A 22,096-nucleotide genomic window follows, 5' to 3' on the forward strand; every position below is an offset into this window, starting at 1 on the left:
TTAATGCTTCAAAGTAGTCCTAAATTCAAAATATTAACTATAGCACTCTTTACCTTGAAATAATTTAACACTGGTCCCAATCCTGGTCCTGGGCCCCCCCCCCAACACTGTGCATTTTGTACAGTACGTCTCCCCCAAATAAAACACACCTGATTCAACTCATTAGTTGGGTCAGAAGAGAAAGACTTCCAAAATTTGTGCTTTTGGGGTTTCTCTTTTTTACCTTGCCATATCAGTATCACAATCATTCTGATGGTACACTGACTTATAATAAGGAGAAAGGCTTCTGTGTCTTTCACAGGCTTCCATCAAACATCTGTTCTGGGAGTCTGTACGTTTGGTGAGCCTCACAGTAAACTCACTTAACTGTAGGGGGCACCAAAGTCACAAAAATACACAAAAAAAACACACAGTGGCTGTAATATAGGGGTCTCCAACCCTGCTCCAACACACCTGTCTGTAATTATCAACACCTTGATTAACTGCTTCAGGTGTGTTTGATTGGGGTCGGAGCTGAAATATGGAGCAGGGTTGGAGACCCCTGCTGTAAAGTGTTATTTCAGCACTGTATTATCTGATAGTCCCCACCCCAAATTCACACCAATAAACCAGAAGTTAACATGTTGGAGCTGATTGAGATCCTTCAAACAACAAACAGCGTACAGAAACCTAAATGTGCTTGTTGTGGACTTATATAAATTCATTTCTGAATTTATATATTAGTTATTTATATAGTAGTGTTTTCTCTTGCTGTGTAAATGTGTTTTAAGCAAACAGCAGCACTCTTTTAATATATGATTTATATTCACATTCCCTGCAATATAGAAGATGAAAGAGAGATGACTTAGGTGTCTAGGCAATATTTACTCACTAAAGTAAATATAGCGTGTTTATGGCAGCTTTAGATACATCAGAAGAAATTATTAATTATATTGATAATTATTTTAATATTTAGAAGTAATGAATGAATGTCAGACCCCTGAATAAACGCAATAGCGCAGTGATTTCGTTTAGTAAAGTCTAATCTGGGTATACATATGTAATTTAGTCTCACAAAGAAAAAAAGCAGTTTTATATTACTCAGAAATTGCTCTTATAAAGGACAAAATTCAATTATTATTGGCATCCCAGTGAAGTCTTTTTAGTTTTATTTATTTAGATGTTCCTAGATGTTTCTTCCTAATTTTTTTAAAAGAACAAAACATTACGCCTAAACCGAAACTGTCTTAAAACTCTTTCTCTTTCTATTTTTTTTTTTTTTTTTTAGACTTTGTGGTCTCTGATTCAGAGCATAGTTCAATAGATTTGTCACAGACAGTTTATTAGGAAATATTTCTGCTTGTCGTAACACGTCTTGAGCAAGAGGCTTTGTCAACAGAAGCGCAGTGAGGCTCGTTAAACTCACTGAATTGCGCAACACTGTTACAATCATAAGTACAACATCAGTAACGCCCTTCGAAGAGAACGTTCACACACGTCTGTCGCTTGTTTTGGTTTTGTTCTTCATGTAGATGCGCTGAGAAGCGCGAGCTGCTATTGGCTGCAGTGAGATCATTCTACACGGTTTTCGGGCAGTGGTTCATGACTAACGGGAAAAATGATGGATTATGATTCACGGGGCTTGTTTAAATGACTGACAGCTCTGCCGACCAATCACGAGAGGAGTTTCGGTTCCTCGCTCGTCTCGATTCCGCGCGTGCTCTGAATGCTTCGATCTGTAGAACACACGATCGTCTTCAGTGATAGTGAGCGCGCTCGCAGGTCGTTCCCGATGAGTGTGCGCTTCCGTGCAAATATCACCGGAAATAATGTCGACTTGGTCATCCGCGATGTTTTATAAGTGTTCAAACTTACAGTAACTCATATGATGTGATGCCACTCTGAAGGTAAGAGAGCAATATAATTCAAATAAATTTATCGTGCAGTGAATAAATGTTCTTATATAAATTATGTTCTGGAGCTTGTACAGATATATTGAAAGTGTCCTTGCCAATTATATAAATTTATTGTAATATCATGGAAAGAAAACTATAAATACTATAATAATATATATTGTTATATATTTTTGTAGGCTTGAGGAGGCCACACACATTCTCATTAAAACCCCAATCTAGAATGGTTCATGCTTCAAATTATATCTGTAGTAGAAAATACTGTATATGACTGATAACTGCAGTACTTTTGAAATCTGAAAATTACTATGGGGAAATTTATGACCATTATCTATTTGCTGACAGATCATTTTGTGTCTCTGGAAAATATGTATCTATGACTTTGTGTTATGTTGATTATCAAAGTGTTTTGTGTCTATTTGTTAACGGCCACATTAATGTTTTTAGAGGTTTAGTTAGACCCTTGGGGTAAGATAGCATTTATAGTGTTGACGTACCTAAAGGACTCACAGACTATGAGAAACTAGATTCTCTGGTCTGATTAACCTCATTTCCAAGTGCCGTGTCTGGTGGAAACCGGGCACCACCGCATCAACTACACAATACCATCCCAGCGTTGAAGCATGTTTGGGGTGTTTTTCAGCGGCACTGGTCTGATTAAATACAGGGATATCCTTGGGAGTGTTCAAGACTTCAGACCAGTTCACCTTCCAACAGGTCAGGGACCCTAAGTGGCCCTAAACGAGTCTCCCAAACCCCCGCACAGAAAGCTGGCAGAGGTGCCTCAAGTAAACGCTGAGTTAAAAGGGAGGGTGGGTGATTTCGGAGAGGATCGCAATAGCAAGCTAACTTTGAAAGCTTAAGATCCCACCCTGCCTGCAAATCACTCTCCAAATCCACGCCTCCTCCGTGCTTGAGGGGGTCGTTGACTGGACGAACATTTTACGGTCCTACGCCTGATGATATACACAGATGATATACACTTTGAGCACTTATTAGAAAACATTTAGAGCACTTAACTTATTAGAATACATTACAATACATTTAGAGCACTTAACTTATTAAAATTAATTAGAATACATTTAGAGCACTTAACTTATTGATTGCTATGGGGATGTGAAGAGACTTTCAACCAGCATAACAAAAAAATGTTTTTGAGCCAAACCACCTAGGGTTTGAATACTTATGTTAATGTGAATGTTTCTCTCTCTCTCTCTCTCTCTCTCTCTCTCTCTCTCTCTCTCTTTTGTTTTTGCTCTGTCGTTATGGGGTATGGAGTGTAGATTGACATTTACGTTTTACTTTCTGAATGAACTGTATGTTTAGGTATATTTATATATAAAATATAAATAAATAATTACATTATTGGCTCAAATACTGTATGTGGACTGTTGTATGAAGGGGTACAATCAGTACATGCATATGAGAGTCACGCTTGTTAATAAATATGGTTCTGAATTAAAATAAATTTTGATATTTTTGGTTGGCATGAAGTACAAATATCAAAGGATATCCAATATATCAAAGTCAAAGTTAGTTCAGGTTATAAAATTTTGTGCTGTATCTCTCCAAAAACTATTGATATTTATAAATGGATAATTCCTTTATAAAATAAAATAAATACATAAATAAAAATAAAATATAGTATTTTAATATAAAAAATAAAATACTTTTACCTCAAAAGATAATTGTAAACACTTAAAATGTACTTTTTTTTACATTTAAAACACACGTGATAATCCTAGTATCCAGTATGTTTTACAATTTTCAATGTTAAAAAAAAATGCTTGCATTGTAATTTAAGGACGTTTTTCAATAACTTCCTCCTTCATTATAAATTATTTGAATTATTTGCATAATGGCAGGAAAATTAACAGGCTGGGATTAGGATGGAAATGAGGAGCTTTGCTCGGTGAGGGTTATCTTATGTGAGACTGCTGACTTGAGGTTTATTTAGATTTTTTTTAACCATGTTTTGAAATGTTCATTTGTGTAATTTTATCAACACGAACCAACTGATAGGCTTGTCTAAGCTTCCAAACACCTCGCCTTAAAGGGTACCGCTGGCAAGATTGGCTTTAAATAATACTTGGCTGTCTGTGCAGAAAAAAGCTGGGGAAAAATCTGAAACTGGTGCTACACGTCTCGAGAAAACTTCCCTTTTGACAAAAACCTCAATAATGCACCTCTGTTGAGGTTGCTGTCTATTTGATCTGTAGTTAAAGAAAAAAGCCCTGACGCTGTCTGCCAGATGACACAAAATGAAAATGTACGGCATAGTAGAAATGACCCCTATCTATATTATATCTTTCGATTTCCATCTTTTTCTCAGTTACCTGCCTTTATGTCACAATGGACACTTCACATCATTTCCTCTTACTGATGCTTTTGCACTATGCAATAGGTAAGCCATGTCCCCAGTCCGTCACTCTATTTCCTCCCAGTTAACACTTATACTGGTATTGTACTGCTGTGATACTCAGTGCAGTGTTTTGTCCACACAGGCTCCAATGAAGGCTGTGTGGAAATTCTTGAGGTGGGAAAAAACGTCACTGCCAAGAAGTGTATGTATGGAATTTACATTTACATTTACATTTAATCATTTAGCAGACGCTTTTATCCAAAGCGACTTACAAATGAGAACAGTAGAAACAATCAGATCAACGAGAGAACAACAACGGTATACAAGTGCTATGACAAGTCTCAGTTAGTCTAGTACAGAACACATAGCCAGGGTTTTTTATTTATTTATTTATTTATTTTAATTTTTTTTATTTTTATTAATGAATATGATAGACATAAGACATAATAGTCATTCCACCAGCTGGGAGCAGTCCAGGAAAAAGCCGTGAGAGTGATTTTGAACCTCTTTGGGATGGCACCACAAGGCGTCGTTCACTTGCAGAGTGCAAACTTCTGGAGGGCGCGTAAGATTGAACTAATGAGCTTAGGTATGTTGGTGCCGCATCAGTACCTTGAATTTCATGCGAGCGGCTACTGGTAGCCAGTGTAACCTGATGAGGAGAGGAGTAACATGGGCTGTTTTCGGCTCATTGAAGACAACTCTCACTGCTGCATTCTGGATCAGTTGTAGAGGCTTGATAGTACATGCAGGAAGGCCCGCCAGGAGAGCATTACAATAGTCCAGTCTGGAGAGAACAAGAGCTTGGACAAGAAGTGTGGAATCACACTTTATCCAGGATGTAAGTGTTTTCATGCCAAAATCACACGTGTTGCTTTAGAATTAAAAGCTTGAATTCCTCACTCCAGCTGGGTTTTAGTTTTGTATGTATTTTTTGACAATTTGTTGCTATAAAACACAAAATATTGCTGAATATCCAGTGTATGATATTGCAAGTGTTCAGAGACATTTGTGTTTGGAAAAGACTGACGTTTAAGTTGTTATAAGCTTTGCCTCCGCCTTAGTTTTGATACTGATTAATGCTATTCAAATGAAGCATTCTTCTTCAGTATTGGTTTTCTGATGTCAAATCTGGCACAACAGCTTGTCAAACCATATTTGAGATTTTCAAGCAGAGAATTTTAATTTTTTCCCCCGCATGTACAGTATGCCTTCAGAACATTTGGTTAACAATAACAGTTTTAGTTTGTGATGCAGTGATTTATAAACCTGTAGGATAAAACAGCCCTGCAGTGGCAGGATATCTTTGCATCTCTCAGATGTTCTCATTTTTTGAAACCTCGAAACACTTCAACTTCAAGAAAATGTCTTGATACATCCATTGTTTTTGTGTTTATGACTTCCAGGTCCTCCACTGAAACCAAAGAATCTGTCATGCATTGCTGTGCAAGAGGACAAAAAAATTTCCCCTAACTTAAACTGTAGTTGGGATCCAGGATCACGAGACCCGCTGCTCGACACAACTTACACTGTTTATGTCTATGTGTACGTGTTAGAGTGGCATAAGTACTGATAGCACCTTTGTGATTTTCTGCCCAATGATTTAAAATGAAAGACTAGAATGTTATTTACTTCCTTTTCTTTGTCTTTTTTTTAGAAATGTTTCATCCCAAACATATAAAGCTGACTGTAACCAGCGTCTTGCAAGATACTGCGTTGTCAATCTGGTTTATTTTCCAAATCATGTGCTTTTGACAGTGTGGGTTGAAGTGAAGAATGCTCTGGGGTCAGAGCGGTCAGACACACTTGAAGAATATTCTAAGGATTTTGGTATGATCTCAGCTTTTGAATTAGGAAAGGATGCATTTAAAACTCTGTGTGAATGCATCACTTCAACTGGCTTTTGTGTTTGTTTTGTAGCAAAACCAAATCCACCATCGAATATCCAAGTCCTCACTGAAGTGAACATCCCCACATCTCTCATGGTTACTTGGAAACATCTCATTAAAAAGAATGTTTTGACGCTTTCTTATGCCATCAGATACCGCAAAGCAGCATCCGATGTTTGGGTGAAGGTATGGGAAAGCCAAAAGCAATTCAGATTTTAAAATGGTCAGGACAAAAGAAAACATTTTTGTGTACTGTTAATAATGATTGTTAGTGAAAAACTTGGTGTGATTGGATTTTGTTTGACCTATCCAACATTTTATTTGCTTACCAAAACATTTCATAAGGGCTTTTCACACTGCGATTAAGCCTGGCTCATCATCGTTCTGAACCCCCGTCTTTAACCTCAGGTGTGTTTCACACGTGTACTTCAGAAGCGGGGTTAGCTTTTGTGGTGTTGCAGTGCTAAACTTGTAAAGTGTGAAACAAAGCAGTGTTAAAATGTTAATGCTAGATGCATAGCAACTGACACCTGAAAACACGTGCCTCATATGTTAACATAAGCAATAACATAAGCTTATGGAGACCCGTGAAGATTAATGTGTGAAGCATGAATGGTGTTAAAAGTGGGTTTATCCAGGGTTTAGAATGGCCCTGGGTTAAACATTTCAGGTGTGAAAAGCCCTATTATGGCTCAAGGGGTTGGGAGCGGGTTCTTATTTCAAACAATGGAATATATTCATCTTGCATATAATTTAGTCCTCACCTCAAAAAAGAAAAAAAAAAAAGACGCTGTTTATTTATGTGTTCTTGAATCTTTTAGGTGCCCAAGAACTTGACCAGAGGGGGCAATGAGTCGTACATACTGCAGTCTCTGGAGCCTTACACTCAATACGTGGTGCAGATGCGATGCATTGAGGAAAATTACAGCGGTTACTGGAGTGACTGGAGCGCCAGCATCACAGGAAACACCGCAGAAGCCAGTATGACCTGTATTATTCATCTAGTGATTGAAAATCTCTAAAAAGGTTGATGGAAGGATCCTAAAATTGGGTTATAAAATAAATATCCCTTAAGAACAGTATTGGGGAAGCTACTCTGAAACTAGCTTACTAAAATAGTTAAGCTGCCCTTTAAAAAACTAGTTAGCTTCTCTAACACTACTACTAGTAAATCTTTACTATTACTCGCCTTTAGGCAAAATGTGTTGTTTTGAAGAGTTTTCTTTTTTAAGGACAACAGAGAACAGGCTCTGTTTCATGAAGCATGCAGAGATGGAATCTGAACATATGGTTTTACTCGACTCAGAAATGAATTGGATTTTACATTTGAGAGACCGACTGAATAGAATCAGAATTAATCAGAATTTCCATCACAGAATATGTAGGAGAGTGAGTTTGATTATTCTCTCGGCTTGCCTGACAGTGAAGTGTGTGCGGACAGCATGACATTAAAAACTATGGAAGCAGATTAGTCTCAAATATAATTCACGCAAAAAACACGATTCATACATGCATAGACAATTTCACATGCATGAAACCTAATTCACGTACACACAAAAAAAATTCACGTGCGTGAAAAAAAATATATATTCACAAAAAGCAATTCACATGCGCAAAATAAATTATATATTCATAAAATAAATTTAACAAATGCAAAACACAATTTGTAGATATACAACTGTGCACAAAAACCTTTGAATGTTTAAAATGTACGAGTGTCTGAGTGTACAAATCGTCATTAACTACGAATCCACTCGGATTTGTGTGTGTGTGTTTTTGAGACTTTCCTGGCAGAGCTCTCTTCCCACGAGGGTCTGTCGTACTCTTTAGCCAATCAGATGCGAGCTTACCATTCAACCAATCATATCATAAGCCACTGAGAGTGCATTCAAGGAGCACGATTCTGCGCACCTTTTGCGCAATATGGATTAATTAGAACGGAAATTAAGCCTTTACATCAGTAATCCCATAGACAGTAAAAGAAATGGACACAGCGACCCAACTGGAACTCAGTTGAGACAAGTGAAGCCCATTTTTAGCGATTTTTAGCACTTCCATTTCTGACGCGCAGACTCAAACTAAGCTTGATGACGTCAGCAACCTGTCTGACAGATGTAAATCTTCTAGTAGCTGTGCGTGCAAACTGCCATCGTTAATCTTGCAGAGACGGCGAGCTTGAGCGGGGAGTTCTTTGGCGTGAGTGTGAGCAGGAGTAAGTATTCTGATTTATTATTTTGTATAGTATTTTAAAATGTAACGCCAGGGCTTCTATGGGCTTCTCTCTTGACGTATCCCCGATTGCCTGCGAGCTTCTGAATGCACTCTCAGTGGCTTATGATATGATTGGTTGAATGGTAAGCTCGCATCTGATTGGCTAAAGAGTACGACAGACCCACGTGGGAAAGAGAGCTCTGCCAGGAAAGTCTCAAAAACACACACACACAAATCCGAGTGGATTCGTAGTTAATGACGATTTGTACATTCAGACACTCGTACATTTTAAACATTCAAAGGTTTTTTTGTGCACAGTTGTATATCTACGAATTGTGTTTTGCATTTGTGAAATGTATTTTATGAATATATAATTTTTATTTTGCGCATGTGAATTGCTTTTTGTGAATATATATTTTTTTTCACGTACGTGAATTTTTTTTGTGTGTATGTGAATTAGGTTTCATGCATGTGAAATTGTCTATGCATGTGTGAATCGTGTTTTTTGCGTGAATTATATTTGAGACTAATCTGCTTCCATAAAAAACAGGGATGTTAAAACTATTGTCAGGCTACTGAAATGCACAGTTAAGTTAGTAGCATCACTGCTTAATTACTTCCCAGCATTCTGATGTTATTGAATCTTATTTTCTCAGAGCCAGCAAGCGCACCAGATCTTTGGAGAATCATCCAGCCCAGTTCTAATAATAGAAATGTCACTTTAGTATGGAAGGTAAATTCCTTTTTTTCACCTTACATGTGCTAAAATATCAGTAATAGTGTTAATCTATGTAGTGTCTTATTTAATTGCTGTTTGCAAGGTTTTCATATTGTCTTCTGTTACAGGCTCCTGTAAAAATGAATGGAAAAGTAATGGGATATTACCTGAATATCTTTCAAGATGATGTGATGTTTAAAAGCTACAATATAAAAACAGATAATATCAGCCAGATGTATTCGATGGAGCTGCCACCAGAAAAAACAGCCAGTATTGAACTAATTGTTAGCAATTCAGTTGGAGCGTCTCCTAAAGCAACTTTATTCATTCCAAGATCAGGTCAAGGTATGTTAAAGACTGCAGTGTTTTTGGATAAAGTTTGAACCCTTCTGTTGTCCTCAGATTAGCTGTGCCCCCCTTTTTTGATGAAGAATATGCTCTAAAGGCAACACTTTTTATTTTTGGCACTTGAACCAGCCTTTGTGATATCATCCAAACAAATGGATAGCTGCTTTTTAAAATAAAATAAAATAAAATAAAATAAAATAAAATAAAATTGACATTCAAAATAAGCGCTCACAGAATCTAGATTTTTTGGCTGTTAAATTCCTTTTTTTGTGAATCTATGTATAAAATATGGCCCCAGAATATCATTTTACAGTTTTTTTTACAGTAATTTTTAAAGATTTTTTAAGATTCAGCTACTTGCAAATTATGTTGTATATGATAGGGTATAGTGTGGCTAAAGCCACTGAGCGCTTTCCAAAACACCTGGAGTACTTCACCTGATTATAAGTGCACAAAAATAGATTTTTGTGTTGTGATGTGCAAAGTCAGCCATATTGATAGGTTCTCTGAGAAACTAAAATGATATGACAAGATCATTTTAATTGACCTGGAAAAGGGACCCATCAAATTTGACCCAACGATTACAGATGGGTGCAGTTTTAGGACAATAGGAGAGTTGAAATAAATTATTTGTCAAATGCATGTTTAGTGTGAAAGGTGTAATGTGTGGTGTGTTTGTGATTGAGTAGAGCCTCCTGGTGTGGAGAATATGAGCTGGTCGGTGCGTGATGAAAAGCTGCAGGTGGAGTGGACTGCTGTCACGTCTCTTTGTGATGGCTTACATCTCTCTGAATACCTGCTGGAGTGGGTGAACATCCCCCAGCTTCAGACGGAGTGGCAGCGAGTCTCTAGCAGTGTCACCAACACCACAATAAGGGGTACCAACTCTATATTTTCTGAAGATCTGCTGGCTAATAAGCTGACCCACATGGAATCTGTACATATTTATTTATTTTAATCTGCTGATTATTGGTGGCGCATCTGCAGGATGAAGTTAACAATAGTAAATATGTTGAATTTAGCCAAGTGTATTACAGTTATTGGTTCAGTATTACAGTCCAAAAAATTTCAATTTGACCATTTTATTTAAACATCTATTCATTCTTAAAAAATACATTTTGTTTGTAGAAGTTCTATTAAAAAGAACTTGTTGGGTGTAATGCATTACTACTGTAAATAATAATAATTACTGTAATGTATTGACTTTTCGCTTGAAAGAGTAAAGTAAGGGATTACTCTTAATTTTTCTGTATTTTAATTATATTTACTTCTGATGTAATTATGGACAATATAACAATTCTATATAAAAACAATAGTGGCTTAAACATAAAAATGTAACATCTAATGTTGAATGTAACTTTATCCCTTCAAGAATAATTTACGCAATTTTACATAACGTATTTGAAAGAATTAAGAGTAGTTTCATTACACTGTTGAAGATTAGTAGCTAGTGATTACGTAGCTAGTGAGTATTAACTTTCCCCACACTGTGCTGTATATAATAGTGTCAGTCAGTAAACAACTTGTTTAGTATGAATTAGACCTGTTTCATACGTCTGTAAGTATTGCATCTTTATTTTGCAAGCGTGATGTCAAAAGCACTGTTTCGCAAAGGAAGCGCTGCAAGTTTTGATGCTGAGTCTGTTCTTGGCTCAATGCTAAAAATTAAAGTACAACATTTGAAAAATATATATGTGACTCTGGAGCACAAAAGCAGTCTTAAGTCGCTGGGGTATATTTGCAGCAATAGCCAAGAATACATTGTATGAGTCAAAATGATTGATTTTTCTTTTATGCCAAAAATCATTAGGATATTAAGTAAAGATCATGTTCCATGAAGATATTTTGTAAATTTCCAACCGTAAATATATCAAAACTTAATTTTGATTAGTAATATGCATTGCTAAGAACTTCATTTGGACAACTTAAAATCCCAATATCTAAATATTTATAACCTTTTGCTCCCCTCGGATTCCAGATTTTCAAACAGTTGTATCTCAGCCAAATATTGTCTGATCATAACAAACCATACATCAATGGAAAGCTTATTTATTCAACTTTAGATGATGTATAGATCTCAATTGTGGAAAAATTAACCCTTATGAATGGTTTTGTGGTCCAGGGTCACAAATGTGATTTTAGAATATACTCCTAATATTGGCCCAGTGCCAAAAAAATGACATTTTCAAATAATTCATAACTGTTATCAAAGCAGATTCTGCCAGAAATGAGATAGAGCCACAGGTCTGTTATAGAGCATAAGTGCTGTCGGTGTGAAAGCTCAGCGGATGTCTGCAGTTTCACTGTGAAACCAATCTTTTTGGGAGCAATGTAGGTGACCAATTGTCTTTCCCCCCTTCCCAAGGTGATTTGGAGAAATTAAAGCGGTACAACATATCAGTGTATCCAATTTACAAGAACAAGACACACTTCCAAGCAGGACGTCCCGTAACCAGACCAGCCTACGTTCAACAAGGAAGTATGTATCTTAAAGTTAATGCAGTGTTCTCATGCACTGAAGTACTCTCGTATAACAGCCTTGTGTTATTGATGTTATATTTTTATCTAGCTCCAGAAAGGGGTCCTACTGTCAAAGTAGACAAATTCAAGAAGAACAGTGCTGAGCTGACCTGGGAGGAGATTCCACTGGACATACAGCATGGATTCATCACCAACTACACCATATTCTATGCCATCGGGAACACTAAGAAATGGAAACGTATGTTAAATGCATATGTTAAATGCATGAGGAATGTGTGATGAAATCTGATCTTTGTCGAATGTGTTTAGTACCTGTGACGGTGGGCCCTAATGTCCATTCATATGTGCTGATGGGTCTGGCCAGTGAAACCGATTATGTGGTTAACGTCATGGTGTCAACAGTAGCAGGCTCTGTAAAAGGCATGGATTGTACGTTCAAAACCATGAAATACGGTATGTCTTTTGTGCTCATTTTTCTTCTGAAGTGCTTGATGATGCATTGCAATTTTCACAAGAAGCAGTCACATGCATGGAGCTGCATAAGCTACTGAAGGATGTGACGTGTGCTGATGCTTTGATGTGAGCTTGTTCTCTTGACTGTAGGCGATGGAGAGGTGGAGGTGATTGTAGTGGTGGTTTGCCTCAGCTTCCTGTTCCTGACTGTCTTTGTAATGTTATGCCTTCGGAAAAGAGAAGTGTGAGTCAGTGCTTTTCACCACTCAAAATGAAACACAAAGCAAGAATTCAACTTTAATTCAGCAATTCATTTCACTTTGGAGAAGCCATGGTCTGGAAATACTTACACAAGATTGGCTAATAGTGGCTTATTGCCTAACTATTCTTTGTAAACTGTGTCATTGTGCACATTGTACGCAATTTAGAAAGTAATCAATTCAAAACTAGTCACGTTTTTCCACTCATTTGAATTTTTTACTAATTGAAAACAAGAAAGATTTTGCAATACAATCAATAACAGTAGAAACCATTTAAATGAGTTAGTAATTAAGCATTTCTTCATAAAAAGGAAAATGATCATTCTGTTATTACTGACTGTTATGTTGTTCCATGCATTTTACAAATATCTTCATGCAAGTTTTGTTCCATAAAACAGCAGTTCACATTTGTCGAGCTCCCAGAAGGGCGAAAAAAAAAAAAAAAAAAAAATTCCGTGGAACACAAATGAGAAGTTTAGTGAAATTTTCATGCTGCTTTTTTATATGTAATGACCGTGAATGATAACCAGGTGCTGTCTGGCATTCAAAATGCACCAAAACATACCATAAAGCTAGTTATTATTTATTGATAATCTTCTCTGGCGAGCCTTTGATCCTCATTCTTTCTTGTATATTTCAGTATGGCAAGTTAAATGATGTCAATGATACCAAACATAACTGATTCCTGCTGTGGATGTCCTGTAACTAAATTTCACTATGTGCAACATTATGTATATTTTAGAGTCCTGCACACTAATTTTATTATACTTTTAATGGCACTTTTGTCACTTCTTAACAGTTCCTTTTCATCATTCAAAATATAGAAGGATTGTGAAACTAATGACATGCTCTTTAAAGTAACTTGCACCAAATGAAAAGCTGCATTTAAATCATGATGAATTTTATGACATTGCTTGATTTAATACAGAAAGAGAAACTGTTCTGAATATTTTATGAAGATTGAATAACATGATAACAGCAGTTAATGGTGCTGTGTGGTGTTAACCTCCTTATTTTCTGGTCTCTGTTCAGGATTAAGAAGCTGTTGTGGCCGCAGGTTCCAGACCCGTCTGACAGCTCGATTGCCCACTGGTCACCTGATTTCCCCATAAAGGTCAGAGAGCTGCAAAGCATCAAAATCATGGATGAATCTCACAAAAACATGTCCATAAAGATTCCGTTTCATTATGAAGTTGTCGTGGCAGTTATGCACATAGAAACTCTCAAATTCTCTGTAATGTACAGTATATATAGTTAGCTGTTAATACGTATCATGACAAAATGTTTATGTTTGTGTGAATTATCCCTTTAAGGCAATATATGCAATAAAAATTTACTTTCATACATTTTTCCTCAAAATCATTAATCGTTAAAAATCGGTAATGAAATTAATGAAACCAGAATGAATACATAAAAAACAAATACATACATACATATATATATAAATACAGTTATATATATATATATATATATATATATATATATATATATATATATATATATATATATATATATATATATTGTATATATAGAGAGATGTCCGTGTCAAAGTGTTTTACAATTTAAGTTTCTTTTTGTTGTTTTTTTTTTTTGCTTGAAGAAAATGAGAATTGAATAATGAAAAATATTATTGGAAAAAATGTTTTTTGTTGTCTTATGAACTGGACATGTTCATTTTCATTGTAACATGTTCATGTATATTGCAACACAAAACACGATTCTGACCACATAATGGCATATTGCTCAAAACTGTAGATCCGGTCTGTTAGGAGGTTCTTATGGTCTGCCACACAAAGCTAACAGTATGTGACCCTCTCAACAGACTGATGTGCCCAAAGAAGATGTTAGTGTGGTGGAAGTGGACATCTTTGACGGCAAGTGTATGTGCGAGGAAGACAAAACCGTGCTGCCACTGAAGAAGAACAAGTATCTCTCTGAGGAGCACAGCAGTGGCATCGGAGGCTCGTCCTGCATGTCCTCGCCCCACCACAGCGTGTCGGACAGCGACTCGGGTGACTCGGGCCAGACCACGGCCAGCACCGTGCAGTACTCCTCAGTGGTGGCAGGTGCCTACAAGGGCCAGACTTCCAACCATCAGCCTCCAGTGTTCACTCGCTCTGATTCCACACAGCCGCTTCTGGACAGCGAGGAACATCTAGAGCATCTCAGCGAGAGCGGCGGCCAGTCCAGGAGCTCATACTTCAGACAAGGCCGAGAACTCGAGCTGGGCGTCCTCAGTCAGGAATGCGATGGAGCCTCTCTTACTTTCTGTCCAGTGCAGGAGGAGACGTCTCCTGTCGCAGAGGATCCGCCCACCTTCGCCTTAAGTTACATGCTGCAGCAGAGCGACTATCGACCTCAGTAAAACATTCAAACTGATGCAGGTGCTTTGGAGACGGCCCTAAGCTACTGTATTTAGTGTCATCTTTTCAGGCCATGTTAATTTGACTGTGATGAACTTTTCATTTGGCATTTTAATGGGATTGCAAGCTTCCGCAGATATGTATGGTAACACTAGACTGCTCCCTTTAAAAAGCTGTCAGCACTTTGAGATGTCACACTGCCATGTGCCTTCCTTTTGCCTAACTGATATAATATGTTGCTGTTGTTTTGAAACATTTATATGGTAAGTTGTAGCATTGTGTAAAATAATTTTCTAATGGATTTCCCTTTTCATTGTAATGCTGCTGATTTTTTGCCTCAAGCTCACATCTGATTGGTCTGTGGTTCGTCAATGTGCAGCTGTAACGTTTCCAGTGAACACGGCTTCAATTTAGCTTGCTTCCAAAATAGACACAGAGCTGTTTAGAAAACTATGAACAATTTGCGCCATTATGTTATTGACGTGTTACTGATGATGGTATTATGAATATTCATATTTTTAACAATATGCAACAGAATGTCAACCCTAGCTTGAGTTAACCTTGCTTTCATGTTCCTCATGATCTTTTTCTCTAGGATAAAACTAACACTACATTGAATTGTCAGTTATGAAATACAAATATTTCATTGTATGCCTTATTACATGTATTCATCTCTATGTGATTTATATCATTGCATCACTTACGTGTGTATCACTGATACCAGGTTAAATAAAGACATTCTGAACTCTATTGGGGTTAGACAACACGTCTCAGGACCTACTCATTGTTGAAATCATACTCTAGATTTAATACTGTCACATGGAATTGATGTTGATGGTGTTGAAATTATGCAGCCAAGCAATGATGTCTCAGATCATTATTTAGTGTTGTGCAAACTTCATATGGCTAAAACTGTAAATTCTACTCCTTATTACAAGAATGGTAGAACCATCACTTCTACCACAAAAGATGGCTTTGTAAGTAATCTTCCTGATTTATCCCAATTCCTTAGCACGGTGGTTCTCAAACCTGTCCTGGAGTACCCCCAGCCCTGCGTATTTGTATGTCTTCCTCATACTGTATATCACACCTGATTCAACTCATCAGCTCATTAGTGGAGACTGCAAGACCTGAAGTGGGTGTGTCAGATACAGGAAGACATACAAAATGTGCAGCGCTGGGGGTACTTCATGGAAAGGTTTGATAACCACTGCCTTAGCATATCCAAAACCTCAGAACAACTTGATGATTTAACAGACTCCCTCTTTTTTAGCATTTTTGATACAGTTACTCCTTTACGCTTAAGGAAGATTAAGGAAAACAGTCCCTGAAGAGAGCAGCCCAGAAAATGGAGCGCAGCTGGAGGAAAATAAAACTAGGGGTATTTCGTATTGCTTGGTGGGAAAGTAACCTGTCCTACAGAAAAACATTAAAAACTGCTTGAACTGATTACTTTTCATCTCTTTTAGAAGAAAACAAACATAACCCCAGGTATTTATTCAATACAGTGGCTAAATTAATGAAAAATTAAGCATCAACATGTGTTGACGTTTCCCAACAGCACAGCAGTAATGAATTTATGAACTACTTTACTTCCAAGATTGATACTATTAGAGATAAAATTGTAACCATGCAGCCAACAGCTACAGTATCGCATCAGACAGTGCACTATAGATCCCCTGAGGAAAAGTTCTACTTATTCTCTACTATAGGAGAGGAAGAATGGTATAAACTTGTTAAATCATCTAAACCAACAACATGTATGTAAGACCCTATTCCATCTAAGCTCCTAAAAGAGGTGCTTCCAGAAGTCATAGATCCTCTTCTGACTATTATTAATTCTCATTGTCATTAGGATATGTCCCCAAAACCTTTAAACTGGCTGTTATTAAATCTCTCATTAAAAAAACACAACTTGACCCCAAAGAACTAGTTAATTACAGACCAATCTCAAATCTCCCTTTTCTGTCCAAGATACTAGAAAAGGTAGTATCCTTACAATTATATTCCTTCTTAGAGAAATATGGTATCTGTGAGGATTTCCAGTCAGGATTTAGACCGTATCATAGTACTGAGACTGCTCTAATTAGAGTTACAAATGACCTGCTCTTATCATCTGATTGTGGTTGTATCTCTCTATTCGTGCTACTGGATCTTAGAGCTGCGTTTGACACTATTGACCACAACATTCTTTTGAATAGACTAGAAAACTTTGTTGGCATTAATGGAAGTGCATTAGCATGGTTCAAATCATACTTATCTGACCGCCATCAATTTGCAGCACTGGATGAAGAGGTATCACATCGATCACAAGTGCAGTATGAAGTACCTCAAGGCTCACTACTAGGGCAGTTACTTTTCACACTTTAAATGTTACCCTTGGGAGATATCATCAGGAAACACGGTGTTAGCTTTCACTGTTATGCTGATGATACTCAGCTCTATATTTCTTCATGGCCCGGCGAAACATACCAATTTAAAAACTAGCGTAATGCATAGTTGATATAAAAAACTGGATGACGAGCAATTTCTTACTGCTAAATTCTGAAAAAAAAAAAAACAGAGGTGTTAAATATAGGACCTAAAAACTCTGCATGTAATAACCTTGAACTCTGTCTAAGAGTTGATGGCTGCTCTGTCAATTCTTCGTCATCAGTTAGGAACCTAGGTGTACTATTTGATAGCAATCTTTCCTTAGAAAGCCATGTTTCTAGTATTTGTAAAACTGCATTTTTCCATCTCAAAAATATATTTAAATTATGACCTATACTCTCAATGTCAAATGCAGAAATGTTAATCCATGGGTTTATGACCTCAAGGTTAGACTATTGTAATGCTCTATTGGGTGGTTGTTCTGCACGCTTAGTAAACAAACTCCAGTTAGTCCAAAATGCAGCAGCTAGAGTTCTTACTAGAACCAGGAAGTATGATCATATTAGCCCGGTCCTGTCAACACTGCACTGGCTCCCTATCAAACATCGTATAGATTTTAAAATCTTGCTTATTACTTATAAAGCCCTGAATGGTTTAGCACCTCAGTATTTGAACAAGCTCTTGTTACATTATAGTCCTCCACGTCCACTCCGATACTATTAGAGATAAAATTGTAACCATGCAGCCATCAGCTACAGTATCACATCAGACAGTGCACTATAGATCCCCTGAGGAACAGTTCCACTCATTCTCTACTATAGGAGAGGAAGAATTGTATAAACTTGTTAAATCATCTAAACCAACACCATGTATGTTAGACCCTATTCCATCTAAGCTCCTAAAAGAGGTGCTTCCAGGAGTCATAGATCCTCTTCTGACTATTATTAATTCCTCATTGTTATTAGGGTATGTCCCCAAAACCTGGCAAAAATGGCATCTGTGAGGATTTCCAGTCAGGATTTAGACCGTATCATAGTACAGAGACTGCTCTCCTTAGAGTTACAAATGACCTGCTCTTACCATCTGATCGTGGTTGTATCTCTCTATTAGTGCTATTGGATCTTAGTGCTGCGTTCTACACTATTGACCACACTATTCTTTTGCATATGCTAGAACACTTTGTTGGCATTAATGGAAGTGCATTAGCATGGTTTAAATCTTATACTTATATGACCTCCATCAATTCGTAGCAGTGAATGAAGAGGTATCATATCGTTCACAAGTGCAGAATGGAGTACCACAAGGCTCAGTACTAGGGCCGTTACTCTTCACGCTTTACATGTTACCCTTGGGAGATATCATCAGGAAACATTCATAACAGCTTTCACTGTTATGCTGATGATACTCAGCTCTATATTTCTTCGTGGCCCGGCGAAACATACCAAATTGGAAAACTAACGGAATGCATAGTCGATATAAAAAAACTGGATGACGAGTAATTTCTTACTGCTAAATTCTGAAAAAACAGAGGTGTTAATTATAGGGCCTAAAAGCTTTGCATGTAATGACCTAGAATGCTGTCTAAGCCTTCTTACTAGAACCAGGAAGTATGATCATATTAGCCCGGTCCTGTCAACACTGCACTGGCTCCCTATCAAACATCGTATAGATTTTAAAATCTTGCTTATTACTTATAAAGCCCTGAATGGTTTAGCACCTCAGTATTTGAACGAGCTCTTGTTACATTATAGTCCTTCACGTCCGCTCCGTCCTGGCTTACACATAACATACTAATACACTTCTAATATCCAAATCCGTTAAAGGATTTTTAGGCTGCATTAATTAGGTAAACCGGAACCGGGAACACTTCCCATAACACCCGATGTACTTGCTACATCGTTAGAAGAATGGCATCTATGCTCATATTAGTCTGTTCCTCTCTTATTCCGAGGTCACCGTAGCCACCAGATCCAGCCTGTATCCAAGTCAGAGGGTCACTGCAGTCACCCGGATCCAGTATGTATCCAGCCCAGATGGTGGATCAGCACCTAGAAAGGACCTCTACAGCCCTGAAAGACAGCAGAGACCAGGACTAGAGCCCCAGAGACAGATCCCCTGAAAAAGACCTTGTCTCAGATGACCACCGGGACAAGACCACAGGAACCAGATGATTCTTCTGAACAATCTGACTTTGCTGCAGCCTGGAATTGAACTGCTGGTTTCGTCTGGCCAGAGGAGAACTGGTCCCCCAACTGAGCCTGGTTTCTCCCAAGGTATTTTTCTCCATTCTGTCACTGTCGCCTCTGGCTTTCTTAGTTGGGGACACTTCATTTACAGCGATATCGTTGACTTGATTGCAAATTATTGCACAGATACTATTTAAACTGAATTCAATGATAAACTGCCTTTAACTGTCATTTTGCATTATTGACACACTGCTTTCCTAATTGATGTTGTTCAGTTGCTTTGACGCAATCTTTTTTGTTTAAAGCGTTATATAAATAAAGATGACTTGACAACAATGCAGAAGTATAAATGAAAACTGATGCATAGCCTATAAATCAGCCTTTATGGTTTGCTGGTGGCAAAAGTGGGTATTTGAAATGTATATATATATATATATATATATATATATATATATATATATATATATATATATATATAGATCGATCAGTGGTCCCAATGGTTCATGAAGTCAGGTCTTGGGTTTTACAAATACCCACACTTGCGGTCTTTGCGCTTGACCACTTGTCTACTTACATGACGTATTTCCTGTATTTGTCCCAAGTGAGCATGAAAACCACAAGTGTGTATAGAACTTTTCATTACCTGATGGGACACACTTAAAGTTTTATAAAAATGCAAGTATTTACAGAGCTTAATTTTTATTTTCAGTACTTTGCATTTTAAAAATAAACCTCTAAATGTCCAGTAGTCTCTATAACAGACGACACATTTAATAATTGAGGTGCTTGTAAGCAATAAAAAGCAGAAGTTAATGTTACAAAATACACAAACTCATCTTTTCACCCATAAAACGTGCAACACTTTATGATACATGAATGAACATAATGGATGATGGGATACGCTTAGCCTCAAATAGCGTTCTGGAGTGAGAATCTAGAATGGCGTTAAGGGCACTGCGCTTTGGTGTTTTTACGACATCGGACAGTCTTGTGCATGCGCTCTCAAGTGGCCAAGACCTCAAGTGTGGGTATTTGGACAGTCTTCAGCCCACTTGAGCACTCGGGCCAAATACAGGAAATGCGTCATGCAAGTAGACAAGTGCACAGACCGCAAGTGTGGGTGCTGGGACAGGCTCAATGTATGAAATAAACATAGTCTGCATCCGAAATGGCATACTGTCTTGAGTAGATATGCAGAATCTGGGCGAAAATAGTAGGTCATCCGTATATAAAAAAAAAAAGGTACAAAAGTTGTCACTGGGACGGTACCTTTTCAAAAGGTGCACTTTTGTGTCTTTTAGGTACTAATATGTACACTTTAGGAACTAATATGTACCTGTCAGGTACCTATATGGACTCTTTAGGTACAAAGGTGTGCCTTTTGAAAAGGTACCACCACCCCAGTGACAACTTTTGTACCCTTTTTTTCTGAGAGTGTATCCTGTGGGATACAAACTTTTGAGAAGCTGTGGGGAGAAGTAGTGGAAGTGTAGGTCTTATTTCTTGTTCATGTTGAAAGGGTGTTTGTTGTGAATATTTAGATGAGTTGTCTTTGTTCCTACATTCTTTGTTCAGCTCACAGGAAGCATTTAAAACTGCATAGGAAATCTAGATCAATAAAAGTTTAAAAAAAGTTTTCTTTAAAAATAGACCTTAGGTCTGCATTCCAAAGCATTCAGGAATTACAACCATGTTGTAACAATCATTGATAAACATCTCAGTTACGTAAGTAACCCTCATTCCCTGATGGAGGGAACGGATACGTTATGTCGAATAACATATGGGGTCTCACTTGGGAGGCCAATCATCTCTGAGTTTAAGAGAAAACGCCAATGAAAATTGGTTAGTGGATTTTGCATATCTGAGCCCAGACGGTGAGTACATTGCTGCTGGAGAAGGCCATGCTGCTGTTCCGTCCACAAAAAGTTTTTGGAATGGATTTCAAACTTCAGTGAAGGTTGTTCTTTCAGCCTGGCAGAATGATGGGAAAACAAGCCTTAAGGAAAATGGTCGCTACAGAGACAACAGTCTTTCTGAGGAAGGAGAGATGTTCATTCAACCCCTGCTGTTCTAGTTCTGCGGTTGCCGAGGTGCTGCACGAGCTCGACGCTTGAGGTTATGATGATGTGCCCGACTGTTCAGAGAGTGAGAGAATGGAATTAATGGAAGTAAGCAATGTCAAGATGCTGACGCAGAAGTTCATCCTGTCTCTATCTGAACCAGAGATTGGTTTGTGACCATCGATCTATGGATGCATACTTCTGCATCCAGATCGTCAAGAGACACAGGAAGCTCCTCAGGTTTGCTTTTGGAATAAAGCTTGCCAATACTGTATTCTTCCACTGAACTGGCCTCTAACGCAAAGTGAATGGATGTGTCTCTGGCCCTGTTGTGGCGGTGTGTCTGAGTTTTGAGTTAACTTGACGAGTGGCTGATATTAGCTGAATCACACAAACTGTTTGGAGCAGCGTTCTGGCACTAAAACCGTTCTTACCCAATTGAGTGAACTAATGGGTGTGGCCCCTGAGCTAAGTTGTAATGTGTTCCGGTCTCTTGGCAG

At 37.7% G+C, this 22,096-nt stretch overlaps 1 protein-coding gene across 1 annotated transcript in view; it reads left to right on the forward strand.

The window, feature by feature from the left end:
* Positions 1-1,469: 1,469 nt before the first annotated feature.
* Positions 1,470-22,096, forward strand: part of LOC109097267 (interleukin-6 receptor subunit beta-like) — a 60,225-nt gene continuing 39,598 nt past the window's right edge. Inside the window, 7 exon segments of the mRNA XM_042764539.1 lie at positions 1,470-1,886; positions 4,225-4,296; positions 4,397-4,456; positions 5,661-5,799; positions 5,912-6,084; positions 6,175-6,329; positions 6,965-7,124. Of these exon segments, the coding sequence (XP_042620473.1) occupies positions 4,245-4,296; positions 4,397-4,456; positions 5,661-5,799; positions 5,912-6,084; positions 6,175-6,329; positions 6,965-7,124 (739 nt within the window). The 5' untranslated portion in view covers positions 1,470-1,886; positions 4,225-4,244.

The sequence above is a fragment of the Cyprinus carpio genome, chromosome A10, assembly GCF_018340385.1.
Source record: "Cyprinus carpio isolate SPL01 chromosome A10, ASM1834038v1, whole genome shotgun sequence".
Lineage (NCBI taxonomy): Eukaryota > Metazoa > Chordata > Actinopteri > Cypriniformes > Cyprinidae > Cyprinus > Cyprinus carpio.